General features: G+C 39.1%; 1 protein-coding gene across 1 annotated transcript in view; it reads left to right on the plus strand.

The window, feature by feature from the left end:
- The window catches only part of BAZ2B (bromodomain adjacent to zinc finger domain 2B), an 86,812-nt gene that overhangs the window by 33,741 nt on the left and 38,515 nt on the right, over positions 1-14,556 (plus strand). The window contains exons 7-12 of the mRNA XM_082483184.1: positions 280-576; positions 2,454-2,514; positions 3,063-3,171; positions 8,126-8,336; positions 13,336-13,428; positions 13,552-13,613. Coding sequence (XP_082339310.1) covers positions 280-576; positions 2,454-2,514; positions 3,063-3,171; positions 8,126-8,336; positions 13,336-13,428; positions 13,552-13,613 — 833 coding nt within the window. The remainder of the gene's footprint in view (positions 1-279; positions 577-2,453; positions 2,515-3,062; positions 3,172-8,125; positions 8,337-13,335; positions 13,429-13,551; positions 13,614-14,556) is intronic.

The following is a 14,556-nucleotide window of genomic DNA, read 5'->3' on the forward strand; positions in this document are numbered from 1 at the left end:
CTGTCTCATCTCCTCATGAAAACACAAAGAATTCCATCCAAAACAACAGTGCATTGTCATGCAGAATTACTTTATGTTGTCATATTTGTAGTCGTTTTAAAGTGTAGGTAGTTAATTGTAACCTTCTGTTTATACGCAGAGATGTTCTAAAAAAAAAATTGACGTCAGAAAAGCTTCTTATTTAATAAGACAAAAGACACTGCAAGTGTTAGAACTTAAATGTATTTGCCTTTAGTTATCAAGTCATAATGTACCTTTTGCCACACTGTTTTTAAACAGAGTCTGACAGTAACTCTGAGTCAGATACAGAAGGGTCCGAGGACGAAGATGATGATGATGATAAAGATCAAGATGAATCAGATACAGACACCGAGGGAGAAAAAACTCCACTGAAACTGAATAAAACGTCACCCTCTGTGAAGAGCTCTTCCGTCGGCCATGCCGCTCATTCCACCCCACTTAATCTCCAAGCCGCAAAGACCCCAAGCTCTGCGCCAGCTGCCTTATGTCCCGAGTCCCAGCCCGCGGTTTTTCTCGGGACAGCACCGTCTACTCTTACACCAAGTACACACTGTGGTATCCGAATGTTTTTATTATACTATGATGTAACATCTAAGTGTCACGTGTTGTAAAAGTAGTTATAAAGGTAGTTTAGACGCTGGTATCAAGAGATATCTCAACATAAGGAAGAAGTTTTTCACAGTAAGAGCAATCGTTCACTGCAACAGCCTCCCCAGGGATGCGGTAGAGTCCCTGTTACTGCAGGTTTTGAGGTGCAGTTGGACAGGGTGCGAGGTAATCTCACCTAGGCTGCCTTTCCCACGAAAGGTTGGCCCAGGTGATCTTCTGAGGTCCCTTCCACGTGGGGCAATTCTGTGGTCTATTCACGGGTGTTTGCAACAGACATTAAAATCGGTCATCAGAACTGCAAGTTCTCAAGACCTGAACATTACACTTAGTCCAGGATATTTTAGCTCATATAATTATTTGCAAGGAGGTAGGATGAAATAGTCAGAGTTGATATTTATTATGTTAAAACTCTTCGTTATTTAGCGTTTGTTCTCTATCATTTTATTCTAAACTACTTATTCTTATTTATTTCTAATTTCTACGCATTATAGTTTCCTCAACAACTTTAGTAACTGTATTTAGGTAAAATACGACTTTATTCATTATTCTTTCAAAACTCTCGGTAGAGTTTGTGGCTTATGTGCAAGGAATTATTTTTAAAAGGCTCATGAGAAGTACAGTTAGCATTTGCCTGATGTTATATACAGTTTGTAATCCTTCATTTGGTGACTAATTTGTAGCTGTTAGTAATTACTACTGCAACAGAAAAGAATGCACTTTTGAAAGTCTCACATATTGTAGTATCCGTTTTACCTAAAGGTGGTCAGTCACCCAAGAGGTCTTGTGTCTCTTCTCTGTGTCTCTCTTTCACTGGACGACTCATTTTTTCCATTCACTTGCATTTGGGCAGGCACCTCCCTCCCTCCACTGTGACTGTGAGAAGTAATGTAACAGTCAGTGGTGGTAGTTCAGGAGTGCAGACGCGTCCAGGGGGTTTGCCACCCAGGTGTGGGCTGTTGCTCGGTGCATCCTGTAGAGGACTCTGGGCAGTTGCTTCGGGGTCGTGCAGGCGTCTCGGTGGGAAACCTGTGCCACTGCGCATTAGGACACTCCTCCTTGCTGTAGGGGGTTGGAGCACGTTTCAAGGGTTCGCTCTCATCACAATACTCTCTCAACGTCCGTTTCCACAGGGAATTCTTCATGCAAGGTCCAAACTACCTTTTTGAGAGACACATCTTCCAAAAGTTGTCTGTGTACATAGCTTGCGTCCTACAGTTCTCTCAAAGAGGCGAGAAAAGCATCAGCCTTTGGCACTCTGAAACCCCATGTTTGGAGATTGTTTTTGTCATATTATTGATTCAGTCTCTTGACCAGTACTGAACACAACACCTGTTTGAACTTTGAAAGGCTGGAAGCATCCTGAAAACTTTCTGCATTTGGCAGTTGACCGCAATCTATACACAGCGGTCTTTGAAGACTGAGCCTATTGTAATGTATGGATTTTTAAAGTAGAGAGTGTTTTCATTTTCATCTTCTATAGCGAAAAAATATAAATATGGTCTAGTATAGAAAAACAGGTGTGCAAGGAATTATTTTAGCGATGTCTGCGAGAGCCAAACAAGGCACGCAGTTCAGTATGGCAGAACTAGGTTTTCTTCCATTTGCAATTTTAGAAGAAGAGGTTAAAGGAAACTTAGAGGAAAATGTATTTCAAAAGGAGAATAGCTATGTTAATTTTCTTGGTACTTGAAGTATATATTGGATAGAATGTAAAAATGATTTATCTTTTAGTTTTGGGATATAAGGATAAAATGCATATTTTAGGAACATGTTGTTTTCATTTTATAAATTCTCTAAGGTGTTGATCAGAAATTCTTTCTTAGGTATTGCAAAAAGACGAAGAGTAACAGATGAACGGGAGCTGCGTGTTCCTCTCGAATACGGGTAGGTTTTGTATATACTTGATATTCCTTGAAGGGCGGTAATACCTTTGAAAGCCAGTTGGTAAAGAAATGACAGTTTAAAAAATGTTGGGGCTGAATAGTAAGAAAAGGGCTTCAATGATTTAGATTTCCAACTCACAGTGAATATGGATCTCTTTAAAAAGTGTCAGCATATTTCATGTGTTAATTTTCGTTCATCAAATTTGCTTTTTTGCAAACATGACCTGTCTCTTCGCAGTTTTGCCACTGGAAATTAATCCTGGTAGTTAGATAGGAGCCATTATAGACTCCACATTACTCCCTGAAATATAGTTCTAAGCTGTTTCCAATCTGGTAATATTTAAGTAGCTAGATATAAATAAATCTATAGTCAGAGTTTTGACAGTCTACATAATAACAATTTCTGCTTTTGCCTATTTGATTTATGATACTCTTGTCACATTTTAGATATATGCCTTTTTCCTTTTATGTAAAAGTCTTACATTGACATTAATTACTTGTTCTTTAAAAAGTGTATTGTTGTATGCAACCTTTTTCGTGTTACTCTAGCTGGCAAAGAGAAACCCGAATAAGAAACTTCGGTGGTCGCCTTCAAGGAGAAGTAGCATATTTTGCACCTTGTGGAAAGAAGCTGAGACAGTACCCTGAAGTAGTAAAGGTACATTCCTTTTTTTTAACTTCTGTGCTGTAATACTACTAAGCATGCTTGCAATTAAAAAATGCCATTTTTTCCCTCCGATAAAGATGCTTATTTCAAAATACCCTGTGATGTGAGGCATAATGTATCTCAGTCTGTTACTGATTTGATCTCCTATAAATGCATATCCCTTTGATAGAATATGCAAAACATTGCACTCACAAAGTTAGCTGTACATCAAAGCTGGGTTGTAATTATTTACAAGCTGAAGTGGAAAAATATGTGATTTTTTCAGTACCTCAGCAGAAATGGAATAATGGATATCTCAAGGGACAATTTCAGCTTCAGTGCAAAAATAGGAGTGGGTGACTTCTATGAAGCCAGAGATGGACCGCAGGTATCCGCTTTTTAAAAAGTAAAGTCTTTGATCCGAGGAACATTAACTTAAATTTAGGTGAAGTAATTTTTGCTACGATCTGAAGCATTGCCTGTTTTTAGATAATTCTTTCTAAAACTTGTGCGTATTTCTTACTAGCAGTTATATTGAGATGCTGAGAGCTTGATCCTGGGCAGGGCTGAAAACCGCCTCCCTCAGTGATTTTATTGGGAGATGGCGGGATTTCGGCATGCCGTACGATCAGCTCTGAGCCCGGATTGGTCTAGCGCGAAAGAACTCCGAGCTACATATTTTATCTTAGCATTCAGATATTTCTGACTAAAACGCTATTTCTTCCTTTACTGTATAAACCTAATACTGATAGTAATATATGTGTATGCATTAAATCACACTCTTTCCATGTATTCGTGTGCATAATGTACATAAAGAACGTGTTTAAATACAAGTGTTTCCTGCATCGAGAATACCGTCTGAGCTTTCTGAAGTGTGAGATTTGTATGGAAAGGAATGCTGAGTTGTACCAGTTATGCTCTACAGTGGTAGAACTGTTAGACTTTGTGTAGGTAAACCACACAAGGATAAGTAAAATTAGAATCTTAAGGAAGTTAATATTATGTGTGTGCCACACCGTGTCACTGTATTTTGGTCATGTTGCCATTTCTTCAGGATGTGCACGAAAGTTTTTGGACTTCTATCAGTGAATACATTTGCTTCTTTAAAAGAGAAGTACTCTGAATATGTTCCTACAGGAACGGGGACAGACGTCACGCTCTCAGCAATCTTGAATTCGTGCTCTAGTTAAGCCTTATGTCCTTGTGATACCCTGTAGAAATAAGTAACGTTTGCATAGTATAAATTTGAAAGCAATAAAGACCGAGTTTATAGTAAGGAGCTGCTTCCAGGTGGTGCTTCCCGACTCCTGGCGTACAGGGTTACACAGTGCTAAAGCCTCGTCGTGTTTGGCCTTCATGTGGTTGTGAACTTTATCATGAACCTGAATGGCTTGACTGAAATAATGCCTTATGCTGTGAACGTAATGTAATGTCAGGGTATCTGCTCTCCTTTTACCCTCTTGCCTTTTTTTGTGTCTGTTGCCCATATTCCTTCATAAGTCTTGTCCCCTTCTCTAGTTACCTCTTTCTTCTCCCTTTAATTTGAGAGGTGATTTGCAGATCTTTTCCTTCTTGGATACTATAAAACTTCAGAATGAAGGCATCGGGAAGGGCAGGTTTCTGTAGACAAGCTTGGCAATGTGAATACTAAGTTGCTGTACGTCTACTGTAGTTTCTATATGTATAGTTTGTGGTAGGTTCCGTTGAGGCTTGGTTAGAGAGAGAAAAAGTTTTCTTGTTTTTTAAAAAAAAATGGGACCGAGGGCAGCTGTTTCAGATGTGCTAAAATGTATTTACATTTTATGTATGAGATTTTGAATGAGGAGATGATAATGTAAACAGTTGAGCTACATTCATGCTGACAGTACGCACTGAGTAAAACAGTATGTGATACTCATACTTTATGAAGAGAATTTGCAGCCTTTTTAGTAAAACTTTTTTAATTGTTGAGCTTCAAAACAATATGTGATAATCATATCTTCATGGATGTCTGGAGGTAATTCCAGGAATTTTATTGCTGCTTTTGCTGTAATTTTGATTATTCTGTATAGCTGTTCATGGTTACTCTTGCCTTTCGTTGTTCTATATTTCTGTCATCTTTTGAGACATGCAGCATGCATCCAAAGTGATGGGGTAAGTTTCACAACGCTCAAAGATGGGACAAGATGCGAAGAAAATTAGCTAAGGGCTAATTCAGTGATATTGAAGAATTACCTATAGTAAGCCAAAAATACATGGATCACCTGCTTGTGATAGCGCCTGTGTTTCTCTCTCCTGGTACGCAAGCAACCAGATAGTATGGGTTATTCAAAGCAGTGATTAACTGCTTTAACAGAGAAGCATCTCTTGCAGAAGTGGCCCATGAAATAGTAGGGGTTAGAGGAATTTTTGAAGTTTGGCAGATGTGGAAATTCAGTGACAGGACCTTTAAACTGCTGTGGTTTAGAAAGATTAGTGTGAATGCGATTTGAGGTGATGGAAAGGGCACGGGTCCTTGGGAGTTTGAGTAACATGGATAGGAATACTCCATCAAGTAGTAGGTGGAAAGAGAGTGTTGTGGGGTGATACTGAGCTGTGCCCTAAGTTTGCATCTTGCTGGCTTTGATTAAAATCTAACAGCAAGAGTAGCCATCACAGAATGGTTGAGGTTGGAAGGAGGTTGGAGGTCGCCTTGTTGTCCAACCCCCCTGCTTGAGAAGGGTCCCCTACAGCCAGTTCTCCAGGACCATGAGCTGTTGAAAATCCTTAAGGTGGGAGACTCCGCAACCTCCCTGGGCCACCCATGTTAGTGCTCAGTCACCCTCACGGTAACGGAAACCTGTTCCTTCCACAGTGTCCTTTGGCAGAACTTTAAACGGTCTTCTCCCCATTCTGATAAACGCCATTGCATGTTGAAACTTTTACTAGCGTCATTTGATGGCCTCCAGTTTCTCTTCTGGGAGGCATTGTGGAAATGTAATATACACCCGTGGCCTCTGTGGCACTAATGATCTCGTAGACCTCTATCTTTCTTTTCCACATAGTTGTTACCATTAGTATCATTAACCGTAGGAAATACAAATACAGAGCAAGAGCAGTCTCCATTGCAGGATCTAAGGTGCCTCTTGAAATACAGCTGCTTTTCCTCCTTTTCTTTGAAGTGTACTTTGCCTTTTTCCCCGGTGTGGGCTCACTCCCCCATCCCTCCTTCCTCTGCCACTTGCAGTTTATGGGATAAGATTTCCTGGGTTGGAGGCTGGTGTCGGTGACAAGTGCAGTATTAAATCTGGCGTACGTCGCTCAACAAACTGAACCTGTGGTAATCTGTAAGTCAGGTACCAGACAGTGAAATGAAAGCGTAGGCCTAAGTAGTGCTCCTAAAGATGGAAAATAAATGAACTTCTGTTTAAGTAAGAGGTAACTATTTTGGATTAAAAAGTGCTTAGTGAGGACACATTTTACACATAGTGCTACGGTCACGATTCTGAACAGCTTGTTTTTAGGAAGACAGCTACTACCGAAGCCCTTTCGAATGTCTGTAAGCTAAGCGTGAGATGTGCTCTTGGGATGGTCTTAGCTGGGAGTGATTCAGACTTCAAAAACGGTATCTTTGCAAATACTGATACTTTCCTTGGAATCTGAACATTTCATTAGCAAAATGCCATTTCTTTTGTCGAGTCTTATATTAAACATTTGTAAATATGAAGAATAAGCCGAAAGAATTAAAAGATAAACTCTCAGAATAAGCAAGTTAAAATGTATTTTACGGTACAGCAAATTTTATTTCCATATGTACATATAAGTGTGAAAACTTTGGTAATGCAAATGTATTTTTTCTGAACAGATAATTAATGTGTTTTATAAGTTACCAACTTTCATTCTTGCTTTAGCAGACACTTTAAAAATCTTTTACAAACCTTTTTAAGGCTAATTATAGAGTAGTCCCAAAGGATATTTAGTTTACATTTTACCCCGCGTTTTTTCAAAAACTTGGGAAAACGGTAAAAGTTGTTACAATTTTGAAATACTAATGTTCAATCAAGCAGGGTCAGAGAGGCTGTGCTCCTGTTCTACTCAGTAGACACAATAAACTATTTTTTTTTTTGTCAGTTAGAGTAAAGCCATTTCTGTGTGAGGACTAACGGGTATTTGTATTAACAAAGTATTTCAGTATTTGATTTTGAGATTCCACAAGAAAACAGTAGTAATAGTGAAAGAAAGGTTTGAAGGTATTGCCGCACACTTCGTTTAGTTAGAGAGTGTAGTTAACATAACTTTTAGTTCAGATGGATTCTTAAAAGTTACAAACTTTTGATCGCCTCAGTTGGCGCAGAAATTAATTTTCTTGCAGTGGATGAGGGAAGAACCAAATTGTGCTAAATGAAACTTCAAGATTAAAATGAGTCTGTGTTTTTTCAGCTCAGTTGTTGAGACCTACAACACCCCAGAAAGCAGTATTTGAAAATACAGTACTGCATTTGCTTGTTATGTATGTCAGAATGTCTGTAAACACTCACAGGTGGAAGACTCATAGCTTGACACATTTTTTCGTTCACGTTGAGCAGAGGATTATGTGAAAGCAGAGTAGTTATTTTCAAGTTTATGTAATTAGGAAGAATCTATTTCACCTTCTAAAACGGGTTGAGCGATATACGATTTGGTCAGATATAATTAAAAATAACAGAGTAGTGGCATACCTTCTAGGTAATAACTTTGTACGTCTCTGAATAGACTTCAAAACCTTGCATAGTAGTACAGTTTACAGAAGTTCGTACTGATAAGCTCTCAGTATAAAGCTTCTGTACATCAGCAAAATGATGTACTACTCAGCACATCACAGCTCACATATTTTTTTATATATATATAACTTTTTTTGAGGAAAAAAACCCCTTATCTCTTGCTGTTTGTGTTTCCAAGTGTCTGAGATTTTTTTCTTTTTTTTGATCTGTGTTTATAATACCTGTCTGTGAAATGTGTCAATTAAAAGGGTGTGCAGTGGTGTCTTCTGAAGGAAGAGGAAGTCATTCCCCGTATCAGAGCTATGGAAGGGCGGAGAGGACGACCACCAAATCCAGACAGACAGCACTCTAGAGAGGAGTCGAGAATGAGACGACGCAAAGGCCGACCTCCGAATGTTGGTAGCACTGAATTTCTAGACAACACCGACGCAAAGCTTTTAAGAAAGCTCCAGGCTCAAGGTAAGAAGTATTTACTGTTTTCACGAGCAGAGGGTATCAGTGTATAGAGAGTTAATCTTTTTTCTAAAGAGGAGTGATGTATTTCGCTAGGACATTAGTATACAACGTTTTATTTGGGAAATTTGTCACATGCTTATATAACGTCACATGCTTTTTCTTTTTCAAGATCAGTAAATGTATATATGAATCAAAGGATGATGTGTGTGTGTGTAAATGTGTGTCTAAGCTTACTCTGTAGTTACTTTATTTAGATTTATAAAAATTTAAAAAATTTAAAAAGCCAATAATCTGATTACCACTGATGTATTTTTTTAAAATTGGCAAAAATTAACAGATCTTTGTTTTTCCCTGTATCAGCTCAAACAACAGTGGACCTAGAAATTCAAAATGAGAAGCGCTGACGTTGGCATTTGTGTGAAGCTTTTGGCTGTTCCAGGGAAAATGCTTTATATAGAATCAAAGAATTGTAGAATGGTTTAGCTTGAAAGGGACCTTAAAGACCATCCAGTGCCACCCCCTGCCCTGGGCAGGGCCACCTCCCCCCAGCCCAGGTCGCTCCCAGCCCCGTCCAACCCGGCCTTGAACACCCCCAGGGATGGGGCAGCCACAGCTTCTCGGGGCACCCTGTGCCAGGGGCTCACTGCCCTCAGGGGAGAGAATTTCTTCCTAATATCTCATCTCAATCTCCCCTCTTCCAGTTTGAAGCCATTCCCCCTCGTCCTATCACTCCATGCCCTCGTAAAAAGTCCGTCTCCAGCTTTTCTTGTAGGCCCCTTCAGATACTGAAAAGCTGCTATATTTTTTCTTGTGAAACCCCTGATAGTGGCAAGATTTAAATGCCCATAAGGTTGAATAGGATCCTATAATAAGAAGTACCAATGTTGACAGTAGAACTTTGATGACATCAAGTACTGCTATATATCAAAATCACGAAGGCCTGGTTTTAAATGAACATCAGGTACCTGACTTTTGAATTTCAGTTCCTTAGTCTATAACTGTATCATATTTTCTGAATGCAACTAATCCAATATGAAAAATTCTCAAAGCCCAGGAGTCAGGATGTTTGCTTTAACTTAAGATTTAACTGTTTTTTCATGTGCTGACTGTGGACATATTTGGGTAGCTACCTTGTATTTTGCATAATGTCCTTGCTAACAGTACACGTGCCTTTAATATCTGCCTTGGCGCGATTCTTTGCATCTTTTTGCCTTGTTGCCTGCAGAGAGTACTGTTCTGTATAGATATATGTAAGGCACGCAGTGGTGATGCTTTGGACACATGGACAGAGAGAAGGCAGTTTTAGAAATACCATAGTACGTGGTACGTCTTGTATGTTGCACAGCTATGTTACCTGTGTGTTAAGGTCACCACCTTCTGTTCAGTCTGAGAATTAGGAAACTGTAAGTTTCAACTGCTGAAGCATCATAGCATTTGCTGAGAGGCTGTGTGTTTGTTGTTGAGACACAGTAACTGATTCCAGAAGTCTTCTCTTCTCAGTGGGCAAAGATAAGCCCTAGTCACTAAGCCGCGTTGCTTCACTTTGTATCGTCTCTTTCCCTATATTGGTCACTGCAAGGGGTAGGGGGGGAAGTATGTAGGAGCACTCTCCCATGTCTGTGTTCCCACCACACACTGTAGCGTTTAATAAAATGAACAAAACCATATAGTCTATGTATACAAGAAGATTCAGAATGTATAATATTTGATGTTACAGGTGTTCGTATCTGCCTTGCTGCTTTTTTCCCCTCATGAGAACATAAGAAGTGTCTTGGTAGCTCAGCCCAGGGGTTCATCTTGTGCAGAGCTCTGTCTCCAGTAGGGGCCACAGGAGATGCTGCTGGGAGAAAGCATGTGCACCTGATCACTTCTTGGTCCATTTGTTTCCTCATGCATGCACTGTGGCATCCTCAGGTGTTTTATGACTGATGATGTAGAGCACGTTTTTTCTTGCCCCATTTATTTTCTGTTTGTGGAACTGTTGCCCATGAATGAGCCTCTTCTTTGTTGTTTAAGCTCCTGACAACGCTTGTTCTACCAGCCTCCTGTGGCATCAAGTTCCAGAAGTCTGCTAACTGCTGGACCACTTTCATTTTAAAAAAATGATCTTCTGATACTGTCGGGGGATGTTCCCTAGTTCCATTGTTGCAGGGTTTGGAGAATGACCATTCTCCAATAAGTTATCCACCACCGTGATAATTTTGCAGACCTTGATCCTCTCTGTCCTTAGTCTTCTCCTCTCCAAACTGAAAAGCCCAAGTATTTTTAGTCTTTTCTCAGAAGGTAATTGTTCCATCCCTTTGATCCTCTTATGTGTCCTCTAATTTCAGTATTTCTTTTCTAGGTGTATTAGCTTACATTTATCTATGGTGAAGCTCCTCTGCTACTTTTGCCTACTGTTCTGCAGGGCTCTTCCAGAGTTTTTTGCTGTCAGCCCAGCCTTGGATTTTCCAGAAAGCCTTAATATCATCTTCCCATTTGGGGATTTAACTTTGCGGTTGCCTTTACAGGTTTCATTGTTGAAAAAAAATATTAAATAAAGCTGGTTCTAATATTGATTTGTGAAGAAGCCCTCTACTAACTCTTCTTCATCACAAAACATGGCTGCTGATCTCTGCCCTTCGCCTGCTTTCATTTGAAGAGCTTTCAGTCTGTGAAGCTTTCCTTCAATGACGGAACAGCTTAGTTTTATTAATAATATTTGACTCAGAACCTAGTCAAATACTTTCTGAAATTCCGAATATGTTAAGTCCATTAGATTTTTTTTTTATCTCCGTGTCACTGACACTCTCATCGAAACTCGAAATTAGGCTGAATTTCCCGTTGGAGAAGCCGTGCCGACTGTCTGAACCGATGGTGTTTTATAATGCACTCAGTAAGTATATGTAAGACGTAATAGGTACAGTGAGACTCTGCCATCTCAACAGGAAAGGAAGATCAGACTAATTGATCTGCAGTTTCCAAGACTTCGGCTAGAGCCTTTTTTTTGTTCTGTAGGTGAGACTCACCAATTCTGTGACACAGTGGTTGTTGTTAATAATATGGTAAACACCCAGACCGATGTCTCTATGGTTTCGTGTTAATGTTCCTTCAGATTTATCAGCTTACTCTGTCCCATTGTGGTGATCTGTTAACATCTGACTTGCCTTCTCGATCTAATACTTCTTTTATATTTACCTCAAATTCATCTAGCTCTTCTGAGCTGTCTGTAGATGACGCACTGAGTAGGGGAATCTACCCAACATCTTCAGCAGTAGAGACTGGCACAAAGAACTCTGTAACCTTTTTTTCTAAGGCTCCTTTCTTAATGCTGTTCATATTTAGGTCCCACTGATTGGATTTCTAGCTTCCTCTTGTGATGTATGTAAAGATCTTTTACTGTCTGCTCAGGCCTCCTTTGCAAGGTGCTCTTCAAATTCTTTTTTAGCTTTTCAAACTCACAAGTTTGGCACGTCATAGGCTTTCCTATTCTTACTTGAACAAGCTTTTCATTTTTTACATGCTCACCATTTTCCTCTGATGGCCTCCTTTTCTGAGTGGACTACCTTTTTCCTTTCTTAAATGTGGCACAGTGTTTACCTGGACAAGCATACTTTTTTTTTTTTTAACTGCTTCTGCGTTGGTCACTTGAAGATTATGCATGCTTGAAGACTGCTTTTGTACAGCTTCTTTTAGGGTTACACCAAACGGACTAGATAGGTGTCTCTTCATTCATTGTTTTTATGTTACATGACTTTCCATGGAAAGCTGGTCTTCTGCCTGTACACCTCATTCCTGTAACGTTGGTACCTTGCAACACTGTGTATTATTAGTTATCCTTCTACTGTGCCCGTGAGGTGTCCATTACATCTGGGTTGTCATTTGATACCAAGAATTCTAGTTTGCCTAATTTCTTTTAAGATTTCTTGGCTCGATTTAGAAGCCTTTAAATTTTGCTCAGTACAGCACATACTAGTTGAATGGAAATACAGGTGGTCTGATTTTCATCCCTGTTTTTCGCAGTATAGGTGTTCGTTTCCCTTCTGTCCTTTTCAGACCCATGCTGAACATTAACTACATCCTCCTCATGGATTGTGGCAGTTCAGACTAAGCGGCCCTCTGCATCTGTTGGCCTTTCCGTAGTTCATAGTTTAAGTTCTCCCTGATTTCCAGCTACGGGTTCTGTTTCAGTTGAGGTGTAACTTACTCTTCTGTATGGTTTTCCCAGACCCTGAAGGTTTCCCAGTTGTGTCCCTATTCACACTACCCGTGCTGTCCACAGCATCATCTTCTCTGTGTGTGGATTTCCCCTCTGTCTGCCTGTGTCTTGGCCGTCGCCCGAGAAGCTGACCATGTTTTGGAGAATGCTGTCAAAGAGGTCCTGGCCCTCAGTCCTTTGAATAGCGAGCTGAATGCAACCTCCAGACAATCTTTCCTACAGCAGTCTTACATCAGTGTGTGTCCGTGCACAGTTCATCCAGATTTCATAAATATTCTCACTTAAAATAGTAGAATGCTTCAGAAAGTTACTAATTGGCATAAGAGCGGCTGGCTATAGGTAGCCACAGTAAAGAGAAGTGTGGCCCAGATAAACGTGCTCTTACTGCATTGTTAACAAAGGATTAGATAACTACATGAGGTGACTTATAAGGAAAACAGTAATTCCATGCTTTCTGAATAAAATGTTGATTTAGTACGCAATTTTTTTCTACTTTAAAAAGAAAGAAGAAATCCGTTTTTAAATGAAGCAGCGTTACTGGTCTGATGTTATCACTTAATAGATATTTTTTTCCTCCAAAGGTCGTATTTTCTGTTATGTAGAAAGTATCCATTTTCATTTGGGCTGTTGATGTAGTTACTGATACATCAGATACCACTAAAAGTAGGTGATAGTGAAGTGTTGTCAAGATAAATGCGTGCAAAACAAATCCACTGTTTTCTCTATATAGTCTGCAGTATGAGCTATATCTTTATTGTCAGACAGCGCTGTTTTTATGAACTTAATATTTTCTTTTGGTAACAGAAATAGCTAGGCAAGCAGCGCAAATAAAGCTACTGAGAAAACTCCAGAAGCAGGAACAAGCTCGAGCTGCCAAAGAAGCAAAAAAACAGCAAGGTGAGTACTACTCGTGAAAGTTTGTGCAAGCTAGCAGATTATTTTGAAAAATATTAATGAAAAGTTACCTGCCTTTTGTCATGTTCTGCTGATATTAATTTTTTGTTTGCCTTTGTTTGTTAGCTATTATGGCAGCTGAAGAAAAGCGAAAGCAGAAGGAGCAGATAAAGATAATGAAACAGCAGGTAAACTTTATGTTATTGCTAAATAAGCTCTTAAAATTATGTGTTGAATTACTGAATTAAGGGTATTTTAATTATTTAGTAAATTAAGTATGCCGATTACAAAGTAAATCTAGTTTTAAAGAGCACAGTGAGTATATTATTTGAAATTCTAAACTCTATAGTTGTTCATGTTGTCAGGACATCCCAATTTTGTCTGTGTTGATTTAAGCCACCCAACATACGTAGTTGCTTGCCAATATCAGTAAGAAATTAAAAAACTGCTACCAAGTTCCAGTGATGCGGTCTTTCTTTATTTGGTTCTGCGAAAACCACCAGTGTTGTATCTGCTTATGTAAATACTGGAATAGTGTGATTAGCTTCTTCCGTGATTCTGGCTGGCTGGCAGTGGTTTTGGGTTGTGTGCGAAGGGCTGTATCTCAGTATGCCTGTGAATTAATACGTGCTTCTAAACATACAAGTATTGTTCAATACTGTCAAAGCAAATTATTCCAATAAAAGTGAGCCCATATGAACTTTGCCAAATGAAGCTACTTACAGAAGCAGGCTTTTACATTATTTTTTTTTAACAACCAATTTTAACAAATTGGCGAAAGGTTATGTATGTTGGGAATCTAAATATTTTTAATGGGAATAATTGGCATCCAAAAATATATTTGCATGGTTGGTTTTTTTATATTTGTTCTGTTCTGTATTAAACTTACTTCAGAGTTCAGAAATTAAATACTTCATCTTCATACATTTTTTGTATTCACTACCATTGTTGCCTTAGGTTTTTACCCTCTTACAGTGGCAGAGAATAAGTATATAGAACCTTCTAAAAGTAGAAAAAGTTGACTTCAAGAGACCAATTCAACCTGTACTGCTGTTGAATTAGTATGTTTATGCCTAGTACAGATAGTACATGTAATTATTTTTCAAAAAGAATGCCCAAATACTGTTTAAC

This window comes from Vanellus vanellus (genome assembly GCF_965231255.1).
Source record: "Vanellus vanellus genome assembly, chromosome: 5".
In the NCBI taxonomy this organism is placed as follows: Eukaryota; Metazoa; Chordata; class Aves; order Charadriiformes; family Charadriidae; genus Vanellus; species Vanellus vanellus.